The sequence below is a fragment of the Thermobia domestica genome, chromosome 8, assembly GCF_964235325.1.
Source record: "Thermobia domestica chromosome 8, izTheDome1.hap1.1, whole genome shotgun sequence".
Lineage (NCBI taxonomy): Eukaryota > Metazoa > Arthropoda > Insecta > Zygentoma > Lepismatidae > Thermobia > Thermobia domestica.
In genome coordinates, this window is record NC_137461.1 from 284,633,139 (window position 1) to 284,654,001 (window position 20,863).

The 20,863-nt window shown below is 36.3% G+C and overlaps 1 protein-coding gene across 9 annotated transcripts in view; it reads left to right on the forward strand.

Annotated features, from left to right (window-relative positions):
- The window catches only part of faf (ubiquitin carboxyl-terminal hydrolase-like faf), a 172,824-nt gene that overhangs the window by 59,017 nt on the left and 92,944 nt on the right, over window positions 1–20,863 (forward strand). For all 9 annotated transcript variants that reach the window (XM_081769869.1, XM_081769872.1, XM_081769871.1 and 6 more), the window contains exons 15-20: window positions 376–590; window positions 5,279–5,393; window positions 6,849–7,156; window positions 16,835–17,075; window positions 18,777–18,914; window positions 20,527–20,778. In XM_081769869.1, coding sequence (XP_081625995.1) covers window positions 376–590; window positions 5,279–5,393; window positions 6,849–7,156; window positions 16,835–17,075; window positions 18,777–18,914; window positions 20,527–20,778 — 1,269 coding nt within the window. The remainder of the gene's footprint in view (window positions 1–375; window positions 591–5,278; window positions 5,394–6,848; window positions 7,157–16,834; window positions 17,076–18,776; window positions 18,915–20,526; window positions 20,779–20,863) is intronic.

Here is a 20,863-nt window from a genome sequence, read left to right on the forward strand (position 1 = left end):
CGACACCTTAATATGTAAGCGTTAGGTTAGGTACTTCGACTGTGACTGAAAATTCATAGTTAAATACGCATGTTCATACACATGCACGCATTAGAATAATGCTCACGAATATACTTCTACTACGACTTCTACTCAAAAATAATTGAATTGTGACTGTGGAAATCTGGAATCCCTTTCTGATCATTAGTACTTTTCCTAATTACGATAGACGCTTAACTATCATTACAGTAAAAAATAATAATGATTATGACGGCCAATTTAAAAAGAACCAACGACAAATGGTCCATTGGTCAAACTAATGGTTTGATAGTGACGAATTTATTAAGTTGGTCCTTTATAAGTTACTCTTGAGTTCAACAAAGTTTCTTCTTACAGGAGGGTCAGCTGTGGCTATGTGCTGACCAAGCGAAGCAAATATGGCAGTGTCTTGCTGAAGAAGCTGTGTTTGTCTCCGATAGAGAAGCGTGTTTTAAATGGTTTTCAAAGTTAATGGGCGAAGAACCGGATTTGGATCCAGCTATCAATAAAGATTTCTTCGAGAATAACATTCTTCAGTTAGATCCCAAATTGCTCACAGAAAGTGGAATGAAGTAAGTATTGATATTTTGTTAGAGGTTGTAAAATAATCGAATAAGTTCTTTTAACTTACGTACAATATTCTAGTGTTTGTCATATGTTAAATAGTTGCGGGAGAAGTGCTTGTAAACAAGTTACCCTCTTTAGTATATGATGGGGTTTTGTAGTGCTGTCCTCTATGTAAATAGGTTGTGTATGTTAACAGTTTGTAGGATTCAATTAACGGGTACACTTAGTTAAAAGTTAAATTGTCTAAAAATAGTATGGTTATCGTACAGCTGCTAGTGGTTAAGTACCCCAGTTTCAGATATACGAGGCCGTGCTTGTGGGTTTTCTCGGGGTCCTCCCGTTTTCTCTCATTTTCTTCATTCCACTGTTTCATTAATTTCTCATCACAATCTCTTTTAGCCTAACCGGCATAATCGTGGGACGTAAAACAAAGATAATTTCAGATATACGAGGGTCATCCAGAAAGCAAAAAACGTTCCGATATGGTTAATTAAAAACATAAGACATCAGCACAAAATCTTATTTACAGAGCCAGAGAACTTTACTTTCATGTATAATCGCCATAGTTGTCAAGACACTTGTTATAACGTGGAACCAGTTTTTTAATGGCGATGTTATACTCATCTGCCGTCAACGATTTGAGCCAGGCTGTCACTGCTTCCTTGAGTTCCTCGTCGTTTGCGAACTGTTTTTCACCTAAAAGTTCGTGTAACGTGCTTAAAGTAAAACGTCGGTTTTCCTGAATATCTTCCTTCCTTCTTTCAGTTCTTCCGTAACAAGTGATGGCCTCCCACTCCGATCTTCATCATGTACGCTTGTCCTTCCTTGATTAAACATAATGCACCATTTCCTCACTGATGACGATGACTTGTTTATTGCACTATCACCATATAAACATTTTTTATTTGCCTATAAATGTCAATAGGCTTAACTTTTTGCGCATTCAGAAAACGAATGACACTTCGTACTTCACATTTGGCGGGATTTTCGATTGGCGCCGCCATTTTGAATCGAAAACAAGTAGCTTGACCGCACAGCATTGAGGTTTGGCTCACACTGAGTTAAAAGAAGGAGCTAACTGCCGCGCACGTGATCGCAGTGGTGCGGGATCGGCGCCGTGGGTGATGCGCACTCGTTCTTTACTTTCTGGACGGCTCTCGTTATTTAGAAATATCAAGTGTCTGAACAGCTCATTTGGCCTATAACAGTTATATATATCAACTAAACCTGTTCATTAACGAAGTTTAGAAGTCCAGTCAAGAGCCTTCTACACTGGGAACGTAAACAGTGGAAAAATAGGAAGAACTTACCGAAATGAATTCTGTCAGCTACTGTATGTTGAAAGAGATCTGGATATGTCTGAGATGAGACTGAACGATTCGGCAAAAATGATTGATCACAAGATTCGAATTCCGATACATCTGGGTTACCGAAGAATAACGTATAACTTGAAATCATTCATATACACTCGGCAACATGAAATTATTCACATACACTCGGCAACATCAAGACTTTGTGTAATTAGAGAACTACGGTATATACGGTAAAATATCAGTTTAATTTGAGAGCCTCGAAAATTAATTTGTTACAGTGAAATTTTGTTATAATGAAATAAGTCAGTTCTCAAGTACTCGCACATTTGTAACATCCATTGCAGAATCTACATTATTTCAACATAAATTTATAGGGAAAAAAGGCTTAATTATTACATGAAAAGAAAAGGAGATTGTAGTTTTTCTCCCTTCTAATAAATATTGTAATGACTTTGGTAGAGTCAATAATGGACCGAGATTTATCCCCTTCACCAATTTATTATAAAATTTGTTAAATACAAAACGTCTTTGATTACAAAGAGTAAAATAGTGTCTTGTTATATCTAGATGAGAGGAAATAGGTGTTTGCACGGTGCCCCTTCTCTCAAGGCAGTCTCCAAGGCATCTGCCGGTTTGTGGTGAGTCTTGAAGGATAGCGCCCTCAGCTCAAGGCAGCTTCGCGAGGCTTGGTTGTAGAAAGGACCCTAGTCCAGTGCGACCTCAGGGCGGTGTAGTTTGACGACTGATGCTGGGTCTTTCCGTGAGGTCCGTCTTCTTTCGGCGATACTCGGTGCCTTTTGTGTCGGCTTTTCTTCTGCTCTTCTGTTTATAATCAATAGCACGTGTTGTGTTGACATGTGCTCTTGTCCTGAGGTGGGGATCCTTACAATATTAAACTTCTTTATGATGTACAGGAATTGGAGAAAAAAAAAATGTAATATTTGACCTTACCAAATTTTTACATCAACAGTGTGTTCTATGGTTTTATTTTATGCGACGTGAATAGTCGAAATAATAAGGCGGGGAAGACATGAAATTGTAACGTTTATTGGTTAATTTCAATGTGGCGTATGTGTATGAAAAATGTCAACCATATCTAAATCATACAAGGGGCGTCCAAAAATGAATTTGCAAAAGTTCGAGCATGACAAATTCCTGGCTCCACTGGTGACGGAACGAAACCTTGATCCACCATTTCGATCCTGAGAAGAATTGAAGAACAGACTTGCGGGGACAACGAGGTCTAACAAGCTGTTTCCCAGTGGTTTGCAGGCCATTACAAAGACTATTTTTTCCCTGAGATTTCTTCGCTGTCCACGAAGTGGCGACGGTGCATAGACCTCTACGGGGATTACATCGACAAACAGTGATGACCAGGCGAGCCTATCTGCATTTCTTCCTGTCTAGATAGATAACTTATTGGACGCCCCTCCTAAAACTGGATACGCTCAGTTGTTTGGTTTTTTTTTTTTTTTTTTTTTTTTTTTTTTTTTTTTTTTTTTTTTTTTTTAAAGAACAGGCAAAAAGACAATTGTCACTCGTTATACTGCGAATTCGAAATTCATTGAAATGAAATGTTTTTAACACACTAAATATGGAAAAGCCCTAAAAGTAACTTAGTAATTCTGAACCTTTGATATAGATACGAAAGAATCGTAAATAGAAATAATATTTCTGTTTCGAGTAAAAGTACATACATATGAAAATTAGGTTCTTGTTAGTCGGTGGGAGTTGCGGCTTTTTGAGAGTAATATACGAAATATGAACGCGCGAGATGTTTTGTAAGAACACTATTTGTGTTGATAGTAGAATTAAGTACTATGTTAGATTAAGTGCTCAGTTTGGTACGTCTGAGGCTTACAAGTTCAGTAGGTTTTTAATGTTTATGGTATAGAAAATACAATGTGAAAAGTACAAATAGACTTGGTCCTGTTGTTAGTTTGTGTATGTGCTTAAGAAATAGTAATAGAAAGTAGTCTTAAACCTATGTAATGCCCCATCATCTTACGTGATGGCATTACAAATTCATAATTTCTTTGTTTTCTCAATTTGCAAATAGTCATTGATTTGTTATAACATCTTTATAATTATATTTTAGTTCCATTCATAATTATAAAATGATTTGTTAATTTGGTGGCAAATAAAGACTTAAAATTCTGCGCCAGAAAAGCTAATATTGTGTGAAGAAGAAGAAAAATATATAAATTAAATATATAGATTTCGACCATGGAATGAAAAAATGTCATTGAAAATTTTAAAATTCTATCTTTTAAGAAATGTTAGTCCTAAAATAAAATATTTGAACTTTGATTAGTGCATTGACGATAAAATATCGAATTAATCATGATTAGAGAGGAAAAGCAATTATTCGTAGTAATAGGTTATAAACAATTTGACATCGTTAAGCCTTTTTGTATGTGTTGCCTTAAAGTTACATGTTCAAGCATTATGAAGTGAATTCTTTGAACCGTCTCTGGGTTCTCAAAATTAATGTTTCTTCCGATATACGTAGCAATGGTCTAAATTAATTGTAGCCTTGTCAAAAATTCCCTGTTAACTTATACCATGTTATTTGTGCATTAGCTATTCAAAGGTTATCAGTTCTAATAATGGTAGAAGGATTTCATCATGGTAGGATTTGCCACAGAATGGTTTACACAATAGATTGCAACATTATTTCAGAGGTTACTTGTCTGGTTGGGATTACGTCATAAGGATATATACTCACTTATTTTGCTTGGGATAGATTGACTTGCTAATACTCAAGTATTTGACTTTTTGGTTTACAGTTGGTGTTTCTAATAATTAATTATGACGAATAAAATGAAACTAAATATAATAACATTAAAATATTGCAACGAATGAAATGTTCTATGCTAAAAGTTATTATAAAGATGCATAATAAATATAGCAAAATAAATAAATCTAAGAAAGTATAAATGTGAGAAAAATGAAATAAACATGGCTAACTGTTCTATGAACCAATTGCAATTTAAAACTATAGGTAAGTATAAATACTAGTTATACTAGTTACTAGTACAATTAAACGTCTTGCAAATACAGCTAGAAAACTACCGGGAGCTAAACCTATTTATAGGATATTTACTTTACATCTAGTTTTCCTTAAAACTTACAGCTAATGTACAGTTATGTCCAAAATGATTATCACATATCAATAACTGTCTTGTGGGAATAAAATTTGATAATGATTTTGCAAGGTGCTTTTAATATTGTTACTATGTGTACAATCGGAAATGTATATTTGTGGTAAATTTCATAGGAAAAGAATTATAAATACGAAATACGAAAAGGTTGCATAAGTTTTAAACTAAGTTTTGAGTAATGTATTCTGTTTTACTTACTACTTTCTTGCTTCACAGGTGCTTTGAAAGATTTTTTAAGGCTGTGAATTCCAAAGAAGGCAAGTTGAAAGCCAAAAGGAGGACATTTCTTATGGATGATGTCGATTTAATAGGAACAAGCTATATTTGGAGGGTAAGTGAATTACTGTTTCTCATTTCGTAGGAAGTGTGTCACTCTGCGTGAAGGAAGGCCAGGAATATAAGGTCCCTACTTTGTAATAGTTATCAATAATAATAATAATTTGTTTCTGATTTTTATTGAAATGCCATAGTTTTGTACATCTAAGTAAGCGTAAGACTATGAAGCTAAAGTAATATTGTGCGTAGTCTAGTGGAGATCAGTGTGTTCAAGTGAATGAGCTAGCCTTTTTATTTAATGAATTTTATTTAGTGTTCTTATTTACTTGTAAAAAGCAATAAGTAATGTTCAGAAGTATTTCCAGTGTTACTTTTCCAGGCGGGAAAATAAAATTTTAAAAAAATCAGTTCCTATTTTTCACTTTGATATTTCTTATGTGAAGAATATGATTAAGTATATAGATTCATTTTTGAAAATTTCAGTGTTTATACGTATTTTGACCAATGATTTTTGTTCCGCATGATTCTTCCATCACCCCCTTCAAATCATCTAGCGAGGATCGGCTGTGCTTAAAGTCCACATAGCGGCAGAACACTATTGTATACGAAGGTGTAGTATCCCCAGAGTCAAGAGGACAATCGTTCCAGTGACAGTGATTCATGTAAACAACTTTTGTAGCCGTACAGTCATTGCGCGAAAATCTCTTCAGCTCCGTGACATAAGCATAACTGATTCCAGTGGCAACATCGCTGCACACATCATGTGGTGTGATAGTTTGTGGGCGTATTTGTTTACTAAGAATGGGACTTCTCTTACACCAATAACATTTTCTCCCTGCAATTTTCCTGTTGACGCTCTCTCAAAATTATCGTAGTGACTTCGTATTAACGTGAATTACCGTACCTAAGTAATCCCTTTGTATTCAGAGCAAAATAAGTTATTTTTTATATTTACACTGAGAGACGCACTTGGCAAGAACAGGAAAAACTCAAGAGGAAACAAAATAATTATTCATTCATTCTGTCCTTCCATAATATTTTTGTCAAAAAAATAACTTTTCTTCATGATAGAAAGCAAATAACGTGGTGAAAGTTTTTAAGTAATTTGTTCTTGTTGAATGGAAGAGAATTGCTCGGTGCAGCAGTTGTCATTTATATTATTTCTCGATTGCGTTTTTACACTTCTTATAATAGTTATTCGACTTCCATACTCATTCCTCCTCCCTACGCCGATGATCAGCTCGTGAGAATTGATGTGTGATATGTTGCTTCATTAACCATTTCATTTAACTGATCAAGATTTAACTGTAATCACTGTGTAGTTTCATTATATTAGTATAGATGACGTCCTATTTTCTATGTCTGTGTGATCAAGAATCCTTTTTTACATCGTGTATTATATGAATAGATTTCGTTACGGTTGTTTTTCCAGTCTTGCTATGCGTCATCAGAGACACTTTCTGTATTTTATTTCTTGTAATAACTTTGGTTTCTTTGTATTTTATTTCAGGTTGTGACATGCAGTGGTGATGAAATAGCGAACCGTGCCATTGAACTGTTAAAAGAAGTTAATACGAACTTGGGTCCAAGATTACAAGCCAGTTTAGTTCAGTTTCACGAGACTTACGTTTCGGAGTGTATGGACAGGTTACGTGCACATTACGATACAGTGTCAGTATTGACTAATGACAAAGATTCAGTGAATAAATTAAAACAGGAAGCAATAAAGATGTGTCGTGTATTAAAAGTGTTGCAAGAGTATATTAGTGAATGTGATGGTGACTTCACAGGGGAAAGGAAAATTTTGCCCTTGCACAGGTAAGAATACATGCGAACAGCAATCTTCTGGAAATATTTGCCTCTTACGAAAAATGCCGTGCACGTTTGGAAGTTTATATTTTTTCCCGTCTGTTATTGTTTTGCTCTGCGCATGTACCGATATATCTGTCCCATTACTTTTCTCTCTATTCACTAAGTCAGTCTGCTTCCTACATCGTAACAATATCGTGACTTCCTACGTGACTTTAACACATCCATCTGCAGTTCCACAACTTTTTTTTTTTTTTTTAATTCTCGTTATACGCTGAGGCGATTAAATGAGAGCTCATTGTACACTTTAATTATTACTATTAATACTAATAATGTATGATGATGTACTCACTATTTTCTGGTAAGAGAATTATTAGAACATACACAGTGTGGCAATTAGGAAAAGAGACTGATTTAATGGTGCGAAATTAGTTTTAGCCCAGGATATTTCCATAGTAGTGAACCTTGCTTGTGACCTTGGGAACACGATCAGAGATTTCCAGCTCGGTCAGTCTCAAGTGTGGCACGTGACGCGGCTAATTATGGACTGGTGTTGTAATGCCTACTCACCATTGCAAGAATTAAACAAAGAGTATCAAGTTCTGTCCGCACTTGGAGAAAACTCATTTGAGACATTGATAAAAGTTTAGGGGTCAGTGGCCTTTCTTGCTGCTGTGTTTATAAATGGCATTAAGAGGTTGAGTGCTGGCAGCCTCAAAGCAGAACGTTTTTCAACCTTCTACCACGACTTACGAAAAATCCAAAAACTTTCTGCAAGCATTTTAGTAATAGCGTAGTAAAATTATAACAATTTTCAAGCGCAAAAAAGTTTTTACAAACTCTATTTTTCTAAACTTTTTTACTTATAGGCTTTTTATTTATGGAGAAATACACAGGGAGGTTATTGAGTTGTATAATAATTGAATAGGTAACCAATCAAGAAATCCCCATACATATTTACTCCAAAAGAATTACAGGTACTTACTTGATTATTATTATTTTTTTTTTAATCTTAAAACACAGCAATGAATCATTTGTCTCTCCTTGAATCATTCTTACTACTTTGAATGTCACCTCTTTAGACGTTAATTTGTATTCAGAAATAGGCTTGAAATTATTGTGGTATTGATTACCATATTTCTGACATAAGCCATTTTCAAAAGTTTTCTGTTACCTATGTAACGAGCACGTGGTCCATTTATCTGGATATAAGCCAGCATATCAATTGTGGCAATCTCTTTGAACGAAAAATCACTGGCTGCAGGGCAATTAGTCATAAGATCCCCAGCTTTCACAAATCGTCCTGAGGTAGCCATTTTCTAAGTATCACAATAACATTATAACCACAACGGCAGCGCTACCAAGCAATGCGCAATGGCTCAGCAATCATCCCGCCACCGGACGTACAGTCTACTAGGGTCTCGACTCGGCTGCATGCACTTACGTATCGCTTACTCTTTGCTTTTGTGCCTCTCAAGTTTATCGGTATATTATCATATCAAACGTTCAATTATTCTGAATCGTCTTTTATTTACGGAGGAGAAAATCTATCTGAAACCGTAATTTTTATTTACATAGTAGACAGTCTTTCTGAGGGAGTAATTTTCGTGTAGAGTTTAATCAGTCTTTCTGCAGCCTGTATCTTCTTTCTGCGACATTGTCGCATCGTCACCTGTTGCTCTGCTTTGGGGGCTGGTAGGGAGTTTTGAGCCCAGGTCCAAAGATCTGTCAAAACAGCTGAAATTGGGGATGTCATTTTAAATTAGTGAAATCCAAGCCTTAGAATAATATTAGACCTCGTAGAGGTGAATAAGGAAACAGATCACCAAATAATGACAAAGTATTTTAGAAAACTAAAGCTCTTGTGCACATTTCGTGCCTCATTTGGTAACTGAAGAAGAGAAACTGGAGAGTTCAATCATTGTCCCATCACATAACGCATTGATGATTAGCAAGATTTTGGCTCAAAAAGTGTTTTTTTTTGTGTCACTACACACCTCATATTTGCCTCGTGATCTGTCACTGTGATTGCTTTCGCCTAAATTAAAAGTACCACTGAATTATTTCTTTTTTGTGGCGGAGGGAAGGGAGCAATGTTTTCACCATCCAGAAACCAATGACGAAGACCTTGACACAGAGTGCACGACTTCCAGAAATGATTCCGTGACGTATTTATCGTTCTGAGCTGTGTGTGGACGGAGGAGGTACTTACTTTGAATAAACCGAGATAACTTTATTGCATTTGTTCTTAATTTATTTATTCTCGTTTTCTTGTTGTCGCATTGTGTAGTAGAAAATAGTGAAAATTTAGTCACACACTATAAGTGCTTTCGCTATAATGCTTCCCTCACATGGGAAGGGAAGTAGGAGATAAGTGAAGAACAAGGAAAAGCTGTGAAGCGTCCAGGTGGGTGCCACTTTGGGGATATATATATATTATAGCCTATATAAATATATGTTGAACGATCGATCCATTGATGGACTGATTGCTAAAGTTACTCTTGGAAGGAGGGCAGATACTTCTAACCCAAACAGAGAGAGATTAGAAAACCACGAAGGTCCACGCAAGCTGGGTGGCTGAGGTTAGGAATCTCACATTGCTCCAGGTAACCAGTGTGGGGTGGAGAGGAGGCCTTAAGAGTCCAGGCAAGCTAAAAGGATTGGGTTAGGTGCCTCCCAAAGGTCCAAGCAAGCTAGAAGGCTTGGGTTAGGTATTCTCAAAGCTCCAAGCAAGCTAGAAGGCTTGGGTTAGGTATCTCTCAAAGCTCCAAGCAAACTAGAAGGCTTGGGTTAGGTATCTCTCAAAGCTCCAGGCAAGCTAAAAGGCTTGGGTTAGGTATCTCTCAAAGCTCCGGGCAAGCTAAAAGGCTTGGGTTAGATGCCTCTCAAAGCTCCAAGCAAACTAGAAGGCTTGGGTTAGGTATCTCTCAAAGCTCCAGGCAAGCTAAAAGGCTTGGGTTAGATGCCTCCCAAAGCTCCAGGCAAGCTAAAAGGCTTGGGTTAGTTACCTCAAAGCTCCAGGCAAGCTGAGAGAGTGGAGTTTGACCTGTCAAAGACTGATACCAGATGTAATAGGACACACGTTGTGTTATTTGTAGGCGCGGTGGCTCAGTGGTAGAGCGTTCACCTCCGGTGTTTGGGGTCCCTGGTTCGATCCCAGCTCGCGCCGTGTGGACTTTGTAGTGGACAAACATCGTGCTCGTGGATTTTCTCGGGGTTCTTCCGTTTCCTCCCACTTTCTTCATTCCACCATTTCCTTCATTTCTCATAATCACCGTCTCCTTTAGCCTAACCGGCATAACCGTGTGACGTAAAACTTAAAGATTTCAATTCACGTTGTTATTTATGAATACAAGCTTGTGTTGTTTATTTGTAAACAGAGCCATGTGCGCGATAGCGCAATGTACTGAGTTACATTTATTTTCGTACCTTGATGGGCTCGTTAAATATTAGGGGAAGGCGTTGTACCTGTGAACACTTTGAGTCTTCGAAATTTTGGTGCTAATATTCAGCACTTTTTCTCCAATTTTTGTCGTACATTTGAAGTGTCATCTCTTTGTTATCAGATAGGATGGTTTTTAAACTTGTTACGTAATTACAATAGCTTTTATAAGATAAAATAAGAACAAATCCGTTTTGTTCATACGTACATTATGGTCGTACCTTTGAACAGTGATAATTACAATGTTTCTGCAGCAATAATATAAAAAGAAGCCACAAATATTAACAGTTATAAATTGCAATAAAAGGTTTAGCTATAAAAAACTCCCCAGAATTAAAATTTTATCAATTAAATTAAAAATTGAAGAGAAGTTCTAACAAAAACTTGTGAACAATAAAGTTGAGCATATACAACTCTTAACATTATGTTATATAATAAGCGAATATATAGAAACTACTTAAAATTATAATTAATAACTTTATATCCTAATCTAACCTATATAAAATATATCAATTGTTTTAACTACTTACATTGTGTAGCTTTAAACAGTATTATTTATCGTTCAAAGGTACATGATGCATTAATGTTCATCGGTACAAGAGAGTCACCATTACGAAAAAAAGTTCTCCACTAGCTTAAATATTGAACAGAAGTTAAAACTAAAAATATTACTGTATTCCCCAATGATTCTACCCCAAGTTTGGACAAATAAATATCACAAGTTGCAAAAACCGAAGAGCACAAACCTCAAATGGTAACTACAAAAAATCTTCGTTTTGGGGGTGAAAAAATTAAAAGGAACATTACTCGACACAACACTCAGTAAACAACAGCCAAACGCGTTTGTAGTGCTTTCTTTCATTTAATCTTTCACTTTTTAATCACTGCACATAGATAGCTCTGAATTCGAGAAAAGCACAGGTGTTCAAAGGTACAACGCCTTCCCCATTATTTTTTTTACACAAGTTGTGAACCCCTTTGCTCTCCTTAGTAGGATACGCCCTCTAATGAAAGTAATGATGAAAACTTAGCTCAAGTAAGTATTATGTTCCAAAATTCATTTCAAACTATTCAACCATTTCCCTTTGATGCGATCACAAACAACATGCAGCATTGCTATCAGTGTGAAGAAAGAAATCAGAAAATGCCTCCGTTTAAACGGAAATGATAAACTCTGGGATACGCGTTTGCTTACTTTAAATGAAGAGCTTATATACCAGTTTTCATCTTCCTAACTTGACAGGATCAATTTTTCTCAAATTTTGACCACCTGCTCCCTCCCTTATGATACGCATTTTAATTAAAGTGGCATGACAAGAGCCCACTTCAAGGTAGATGATAACTATCCGAAAATTCATTTTAAGCGGTTCAGCTGTTTTCCCGTAATGCAATCACAAAGGGTCCTTTTAATTTTTGGATTAAAAGATCCAATATAGTTCAATCAAAAAAAAAAATTCTTGTACGCCTTGTATCTGGAGAATTACGTACAGTGTAGCCAAACCCAAGATATCACTTAACTCAGTATGATGTGGTTATTCCGTAGAAAATACGAAAACTCGATTTAGGGGCCGTTCAAAATTTTTGTGGCCCCTGATCCCAAAATTAATTATTGGCCAAGATTGCAATCTCTTGATCCATTTTTTTTGGATCATTTCTAAAATTATGTAATAGATAGGAAGGGACCTTGTCCCCTAATGTTTGCACCATAGTCCCATGAGTTTCCTGTGAGGTTTTCTTCGTATGAAGTGATACTTCATCATTACCGTCAGTTTAGCATTGGAAAATTTTACATCATCTAGTGATTTGACGTGTTCCTGGCATGAAGAGGAACGAAAAGGGTGTTAATCTTAATGAAAATTTGTGATTGTGCACCTGAAAAAGAACGCTTTTTAAGATTCTGTTGTTAAAATTAATCTTATTGTACGAGAAGCAAGAGGGACTAAGGACTTACTAGGACAGGCTCGTACATGTTTATCAACCAGAAGTACTTACCAATAGAAAAAGAAAAAGAAAAAGAATATAAATTCAGTTAAGTTCTATTTATATATATAATATTGCTAGTACATGGGATGATACTTTTTTTTTATCACCTTCCTGACTCTTGACCTAATTTTTTGTAGATAAAGATAGATGAAATTTAAGGGTAAAAATGTGTTAAATTAGTTCGGAATCCAGCCCAGTTCTCCGAATAACTATCAGTGAAGTACTATTAAGTTTGCTGAACGTTTACCGTAAGAGAGAATGTGTGACTAATCTGGGAAAGACAGAATTATTTAGTGATTAATTCACAACAGCTAGATATAGTAGCTGGAAACCTGAGTTCGATCCTCAACTCTTGGCATCTTTTAAATTTCAATATCGTCATTGGACAGAGAGCATAAAAATCTTAAATATATTCATTCAAAAATATTAAATACATTAAAAGTGGTATGCTTTTTCAATATTTAATTTACAAGTCATGTAAGCGCGGCATTTGTAATGTTTCCATAAAGATCTAATTTTGATGTGTAATTAAGGGGCGCGGTGGCTCAGTAGTAGAGCGTTCACCTCCGGTGCTTGGGGTCCCTGGTTCGATCCCAGCTCGCGCCGTGTGGACTTTGTGGTGGGCAAATCGTGCTCGTGGGTTTTCTCGGGGTTCTCCCGTTTCCTTCCACTTTCTTCATTCTACTATTTCACTCATCATCACAGTCTCCTTTAGCCTAACCGGCATAACCATAGGACGTAAAACTTAAAGATTACATTTCATTTTGATGTGTAATTGTATAATTTACAATACTTTGACGTGTATTTGTAGAAAATTTGGCCCCAAATAATTTCTTACTGTGTCTGAATGATACCACACCCTTTCGTCAAATGTTGTCGCCTTGATTCTTAGCTTAAGGTAGCTCATGTAACTTTTTGTCTTTACTCAGAATGCCATCTGACACTTGTTGCGTGTGCCCACTTAAATAATAATGAGGTTAAGACTCTTGTGCAATTATTTGCAATTACAGTATAATTTAGTCGCAGAAACTAGTAATCTTTCATAAATTACCTGTATTTGTTAAGTTTGTAAAATAAAAATATATTTGAATTACTTTGTTTTTTCAGGAAATTTTTGTTAGTACTAGATATAATAATCATGAGAGGGGAAAACAAGTGTTCGTGGTATGAAACTAAAATATTCGACTTCAGAAATATCTAATTCTATTTAAGAGGTTCTGTAATAAACAAATTTCGTATTGTTGTACAGTCAGCAACAAAAGTTCTTTCGGTTTGGTGCAATTTATTTTGGGAAACTAATTTCATCAAACGGAAAGAACTTGAGTCGCTAACTGTATAGCGCTAGTATAGCTGGAACGTGTAGAAAATTCTATTCTTTTTAATTTACTGAAAACTGTACTCAAATTGTCCTTCCATTCTGAAGTTATTTACGAAACTAATTTCATCAAACGGAAAGAACTTTTGTCGCTGACTGTACTAATCTTTAAAATATCTTAAGCGATTATTTCGAAAATAAGGCAACTAACTACTTTTTAACCATACACTGACAATAGTACGCAAAGAGTTTCAATACGAAGTTCATTAAGATATTACAGGGCGTCTGTTTTATTGAATATCAAGGGTCATATTGTAACATGTCAAAAGATTATTTCTTTTTTCTACTTTCGTTCGACGGTAGGAGAGAAGAAAATATGTTAATCGTGATAAAATCGGATTCCAGATTTCAGCTTAATTTCCATGTTTCATAGCCTTACGTAGAAAGTTAATTTTGGGATGTCTTTTTCGTCCCACTGCATGTAAGGCTCTCCTAAAGCCGTATTCTAATCAAATTTTAGGTTTTCTAAGATTTCCCGTGAAAGTTTTTCGAATTCCCTTCCTATCCCAAGAATAAGGATAGCTTATTGAATGCTGAAAACCAAAAATCGCAGTTTTCTGAAAAAGTGCCCTAACGATTTTTCTGTAGTCATTAATTTTTTGAGAAAAATTCAGGATAGTTTTGTCTTGGGATTTCTGGACGCTGTTTCCAGAGAAAACTATTCAGGCAATTTTGTTTATATTTCATAATTGTTTCACTAACATTCCTACAATATGATGTAAGTAATTTTATCATGAAAAAAATCCCCAGCAAAGAGAGTTTGTTGGAGAGTTTTTTTTTTTTTTTTTTTTTTTTTTTTCGGACAAGGTTTTCCGAAAATTCCTATTCCGTAAATATTTGGTAAGTATTGGTTTCCGTAGTAATTACAATATGAGATGGTTCAATTTAACAAAGCAATTGAGAAAGTTCAGAGTGATAGCCCGTACCTTGTATTTTCTCTGTAATAAAGTTGATATATATCCACATACATACAAATATACAAATACAAAGTTGATATACAAATGTGTTTAATATAATGCAGTGATACAGTACATACTTTCCAGTAACGTAAGCTACATTAATACTGCATATAAACCACAGTTGTTACCATTTACCTTGAGGACAGTGCAATATTTAACAAGAATTATCTTCAACCCACATAAAACATACTAACATACAAGCATACTAAACGTAACCATATTTAGATTTGATTCAGTTCAGTTCATTTTAGTTTAGCGTCCCTTTCAGCAGTGAGGCTATATGAGACGTGGACCTACTGATTAACGTGGAATCTGAACCACATGAGCTCCCGCCGGGAATCGAACCCGGGTCTCCCACGCCAAAGTCGCGTACGCTAACCACTTAGCCACGAGGAGCTCGATATATTTAGATTTGAGCATTAATACGAGGGAAGATCGAAAAAGAAAGTTACAAAAGCTTATTTTGGCGTATGTGTGAGACGGCTGGAACAACACACCTGATGATAGAGATCACTCAGCAATAGACCTCGATGTAATTGGTTTTTGTTCAACCGCTTATCACAACGGCAGATTGTTTTTTTATACCATTTGCAGACAAATCCGTGTCAAGTTCTCGTAGCCACCGTAAGACAGTGGTTTTGAATAATTACATGCCAGGTAATGGTGGCCAGCCGTTATTTGCTTAGAATAGGGAAAAAGTGAAAGTCACTGGGGCTAGGTCAGGGCTGTAGAAGTGGTGCTCTAGTTGTTTTAAGCGCAACGTCAGTGGTTGAAGTACTGGGTCCAAGGTTGTTATTAACAATATTGGACCTTCTTTCTTTGAAGGCACGGCACTTCTTCCCTACATGTTGCTTTGAAATTTAGCCTTCGCCATACACCTCTTCAATCTGCGAATGTATGTCAGCAGGTGAAGTGTTTTTGGCCCACATAAATCGCACCACTGATCTTCTACTTCTGACCAATTTTCCAGACAAGTAATCATTTTTAATGTCCGCTTCTCGGGTATACATGATGAGAATCCTAAGGCTTCAAACCTGCACCAAGACAGACATGTTATTAATCTACAAATAAGTTTTCGTTAAGTTGCAGTGAACGACATAAAAGATTTATGCTTTGTAACTTCTTTTTTTCGGTCATCCCTCGTATTTGTGTAATCACAAGTTGGTTGGGCAAAGAAAATAAGTAAATGTAAACAGAGCTTTTCATTAACTTCTTAACATAGATTTTGAACAGAAAGGTAATTCGATGTTAATGTATTTTTTCTGGTACTCAATTGAAATAATCACTTAAGAACATTATAAATGGTGATAATGGTGGTTGTTCACAATACAACAATGAGATACATGCGTTTGAAAAGCTCTTAAAATAAACTCCCGAGTAGACTCGTGCTCGCAGTGGAAATTACCTACGCAACTTGTGAAAATAAGTTAAACTCAATGTAAAGTTCTTCGTCGCTCTCCATTATCACGGAACAAGGGAAATACAATGAAGAATCACGGAAGAAAACAAAGGCACCAGAATTGGCTTTATCACGACCACTACTCCAGTTGAAAACAAACTGGGATGCTCAATGGAGGAGATTATAGTGACATCTACCGGGAAGACACAAGCAACAATTTCAGCAGCACTATCTGGCAGAAACACAGTAACATAGGAAAACGAATATAATTGTACTTTTAAAATATGTACGGGTAAACAGAAGTTAACGAGCATTGTCGGACGTTTATGTTAAGAGGTTAAGCACGATTTTTTTTAACCTAGTGTACAGTGAGCCGAAGGCTTAGGTGACCTAGTAATAATAGCTATATTTTTAGTTATTATTATTATTTAAGTCGTAAAGTTGAATGAATTTTACTCTCCAGTATCATGCAAGGAGTTTAGTTAGTTGATTACTTCCATGTGTTAATTATATTTTGTATATTTTTCAGGGCGTGTCGCGGAAAGCATTTGGCGCTTCTTGTGAGATTCCCAAATACTGGTCGCCAGCTGGATGATGTGGACGTGTTCACGCACACTAACGATACGCTAGCTTCACTACGACGTCAAATCTTAAGAAGAATCAAGGCCAGTGGTGCTAATGTCAAAATAGAATTATTTATCAATGGAGAATCTCTGGAACCTGCGGACGATAGGAAACTGCTATCACAAATTCCTCTTAGGGATAAAATGGTAAATAAATGATTTCTTCCGTTAAGTGTGTAATTGTAGTCTTTTGATAGCTGTTTTTGTTCCTCCTGTACTTGTAGGGTTGGATTCATATTGATTTTTTAAGCGAACTTAAATTTTCATATGGAGAGTCACGGTGGCTCAGTGGTAGAGCGTTTACCTCTGGTGCTTGGGAACCCTGGTTTGATCTCCGGCCAAGTAAGTTTGTGGTGGACAACATGGTGCTCGTGGTATTCCAGTTTCTTCCCAGGGGCCGCGGTGGCTTAAGATTATATATATATATATATATATATATATATATATATATATATATATATATATATATATATATATATATATATAATATTGTTTCAGTTCATGTGCATCTGTGTGTGTGAATACTTTAGTGTAAGTAGACATACTTTGGTGATACTGCCCCCTATGCTTGCTGTATAACTTGATTCATTCAATATTTTACTTCTAAAGTTATATTAGTCATTCTTTCATATATATTTATTGCGAGGGTTGGTTCAACATAAATGGTAACATTATAATTCGTATCTGGCTTTATGCACAGAACTGGTGCATTCTTCCAGTTAATCGCATACCATAACCGTTATCATCTGTCACACGTGTGGAAGCGGTTTTCCACAGTCAGCGCATATATCTTTGTCAGTGTCGTGCAGGGAACACGCTCCTTCCCTCTCGTAATGCTTCCTCAAACTGGTACCTTCATTTTGCCGAACACATCATAATCGCACGGGCTCGTATCAGGTAAATGTGGCAGATGTTCAAGTATCTCCTACTGACACTGATGCAGGAGTTCCGTCACAGTGTTAGCGGTGTAACACCATGCATTATCATGAAGGATGGTAAGAGGCCGTGTTGAATGTGTAGTCGCTTTCTCCAGAGTGCAGGACGAAGATGCTGTAAGAAATTGCAGTAGCTGGGTGCATTGATCGTCTGTCCGTGAGGTACATTATGCCGCAGGGTAACCCATGGATATCGTAAGCCACAAGGGACATCATTTCTACACCACCACCGTGTATCACCTTGATGAATTGATGCGGTATCCAACGCTCTACAATTTTTCGGAATCCAAGAATGTCGTGGATAATATGTAGCATTGTTTCGTAGCACACGCCTATCTCCGCTGCTGAGTCACGCTCAAATCCATCGACGATTTGTATGCAGCATGGAGGCAAGGAATTGATTTGTTGTCCACTGGGGGTCGGTTTTGAACAGCATCCCTGCCTTCACTATACACTTTACTTATCGCACCACCTAACGGTATGGTAACGCTGCATCAACACATACTTCACAAAGTTTCTGGGAACATAGTTGTGCACTACGCCCACGTGCTACTTCAGTTGTGATCCCCGCATATTGTTCGTCTTTCCGAAAATTATTTCTGTGCCGCTTCCTCTCTTTTATACTTAACGGCACTGCTGCTTTTGATCTGATAACATGCAGCCCTTACCGCCCGCTACGCTTTCTCGTCTCATTCCCTTATCAGCTACGGAGCTCTTGTTGCGCTGAGACACACCCCTCAGGCGTGAGAATAGTGTTCCCACTTCTTTTATCCTACATATTTACCCAAGTTCATAGTACTTCTAAAACTTAGTCACGAAAGATGGTTAGTAGCTAGTAAACATTTTGAACTTAGTATTGACACAATATTTGAAGATTTGACATTGAAAAATCGGTGACTTTCTATTTTTTCAGCTTCTCTCTGCAAAGCTTTCTCAGGCTAGTTCGAATATGCCAAGTTCACCGGACAGTAGTTCAGACAGTTCTACGAGTTCCCCTCAGCATCCGTATGACGGGCCTAACGTTGAAGCAGAAAACAGTTTACCTGGTGTGGTAAGTTCATAGACTACTTTTCTTTATTTTCTAAAATTTGTAAGTGATACATTGCGAATTTGAATTTAGCACAATAAATTTTGATTACATTATACGTATCTTCTTACAGGTAACGTCAGGGTTGGCTGGTTTAAACCAAAAAACAAAAAAATGTTCGTAAAAGTGTAAGTGTTTGTAAAATCTTGATGAACACACATTTGTGGGTTATCACGTTTCACTCCCTATATTATTCGTATTATATTCAGACCTAAATTCCCCAATCATTACTCAAAAAGATTATACTACAAAAGCAATTTTTTTTTTTTTTTTTTTTTTTTTTTACAAGTTTATAAATGTTTATTTTGTGATTTTTTTGTAGTTGTTATTATTGTTATGTAATTGCAATCGAAGAAAAATTTTAAATATTGTTTCGTTTCAATGTTTACTATTGATAAAATACATCGAAAATGCCGTACTTTTTGTGTGTTTGTGGGGGGGGGGGGTCATACAGACCCCACGAGAGTCATTTAGTGAAATAAGTATCTTTGGTATCTATTTATGTATAAATGAGTTTGAGCCAAAGTGGACTCAAATAATTCGTATCTTTATTCACTTTTCTTATTGATATGCAGATTAAGTCGGTGTATTTCTTTAATTTGGACCAATAAAAGTCGTTGTTAACTAACTTGAACTAAATTAGTTCTTCTGTACTCCGTAGTACTTTGAAATTGTTCATATGTAATTCTGTGTAATGGTTTCACTTGTGCAACTGTTTATCTTTTTGTCCTTCTGAAATGATTCTTGACAGTTATATTAAGAAGCATGTAAAGATCAGTAGAACATATTTTTTATCAGATTTCCTTCGTGAGTGAGTCGGCAGACGTATCGCATTTGTGGCCAATTAGTCCTGGTTCTGAGTTCAAATGGAGGACATTTTCTCTCCGATGTAACTCGAGAAGCAGTTTTTATTCCGCTTTAAGCTTATGTGATCCCTTCCAGCATAACCCGGTTGTTGCATAATAACATTAAGGCGAAACAAACTTATTTCTTGATTGATTGATTGATTTTAGTTTAGCGTCCCTTTCAGCAGCAAGGCTATATGAGACGTGGACCTACTGATTAACGTGGAATCCGAACCACATGAGCTCCCGCCGGGAATCGAACCCGGGTCTCCCACGCCAAATGCGCGTATGCTAACCGCTTAGCCACGAGAGAGCTCCAGACTTATTTCTGTCCATATATGATATGAATATATGGAGCAAATCATTTAAACCATAAAAACCTGGTTTAAACAAAAAAAAAAAAAAACCTGGTTTAAACCCAAAAAAAACGTTTTTTTTTGTTTTTTTAAATAAAAACCATGGTTTTTGCCAACCCTGGGTAACGTTCTTATAGTGCTTAGTCATTCTTATTTTTCATAGGTTGTAGTTGAAACTTCGTTGATCAAATTTTGGTAAGAAAAGTATTACATTTGACTACAGGATTTGACATCATTTGACTTTTTGTTTCATGTTCTTTCTATCTCAGATCATTAAGTGTTCGTTTTCTTTCGAAATACTTATCGGAACATTCCTTTTCCATTTTATGTTAAAGTACAAGAAGGGTGCTTGGTAAATATTAATTTTCTTTACAGCTAATGGCTCAGAAACCACAGTATACACAGTTCTTATTTCAATTGGCCGACTTGGGCAGCACGTTACAGCATTCTCCGTTGCGAGATGGTGCAAGAACCCTTCTGAAGCTCATTCCACCGGACACGTACACAATGGAAAAGTTGCAGAATATGTTCCTGACCCACGCGCATTTAGGTGAACAGAGTACTGCTCCTTCTGTGGAAAGTGTGTTCTTTGCAAGTTCACCGTCTCAAGTTCTGTACCATCTTGAGGTATGTATATTTACTTAAACAGAAATAGTAATTTTTAATCAAATTATTATAAGTCAAAACGCAGATTCCGTTGATTTCATTTGTA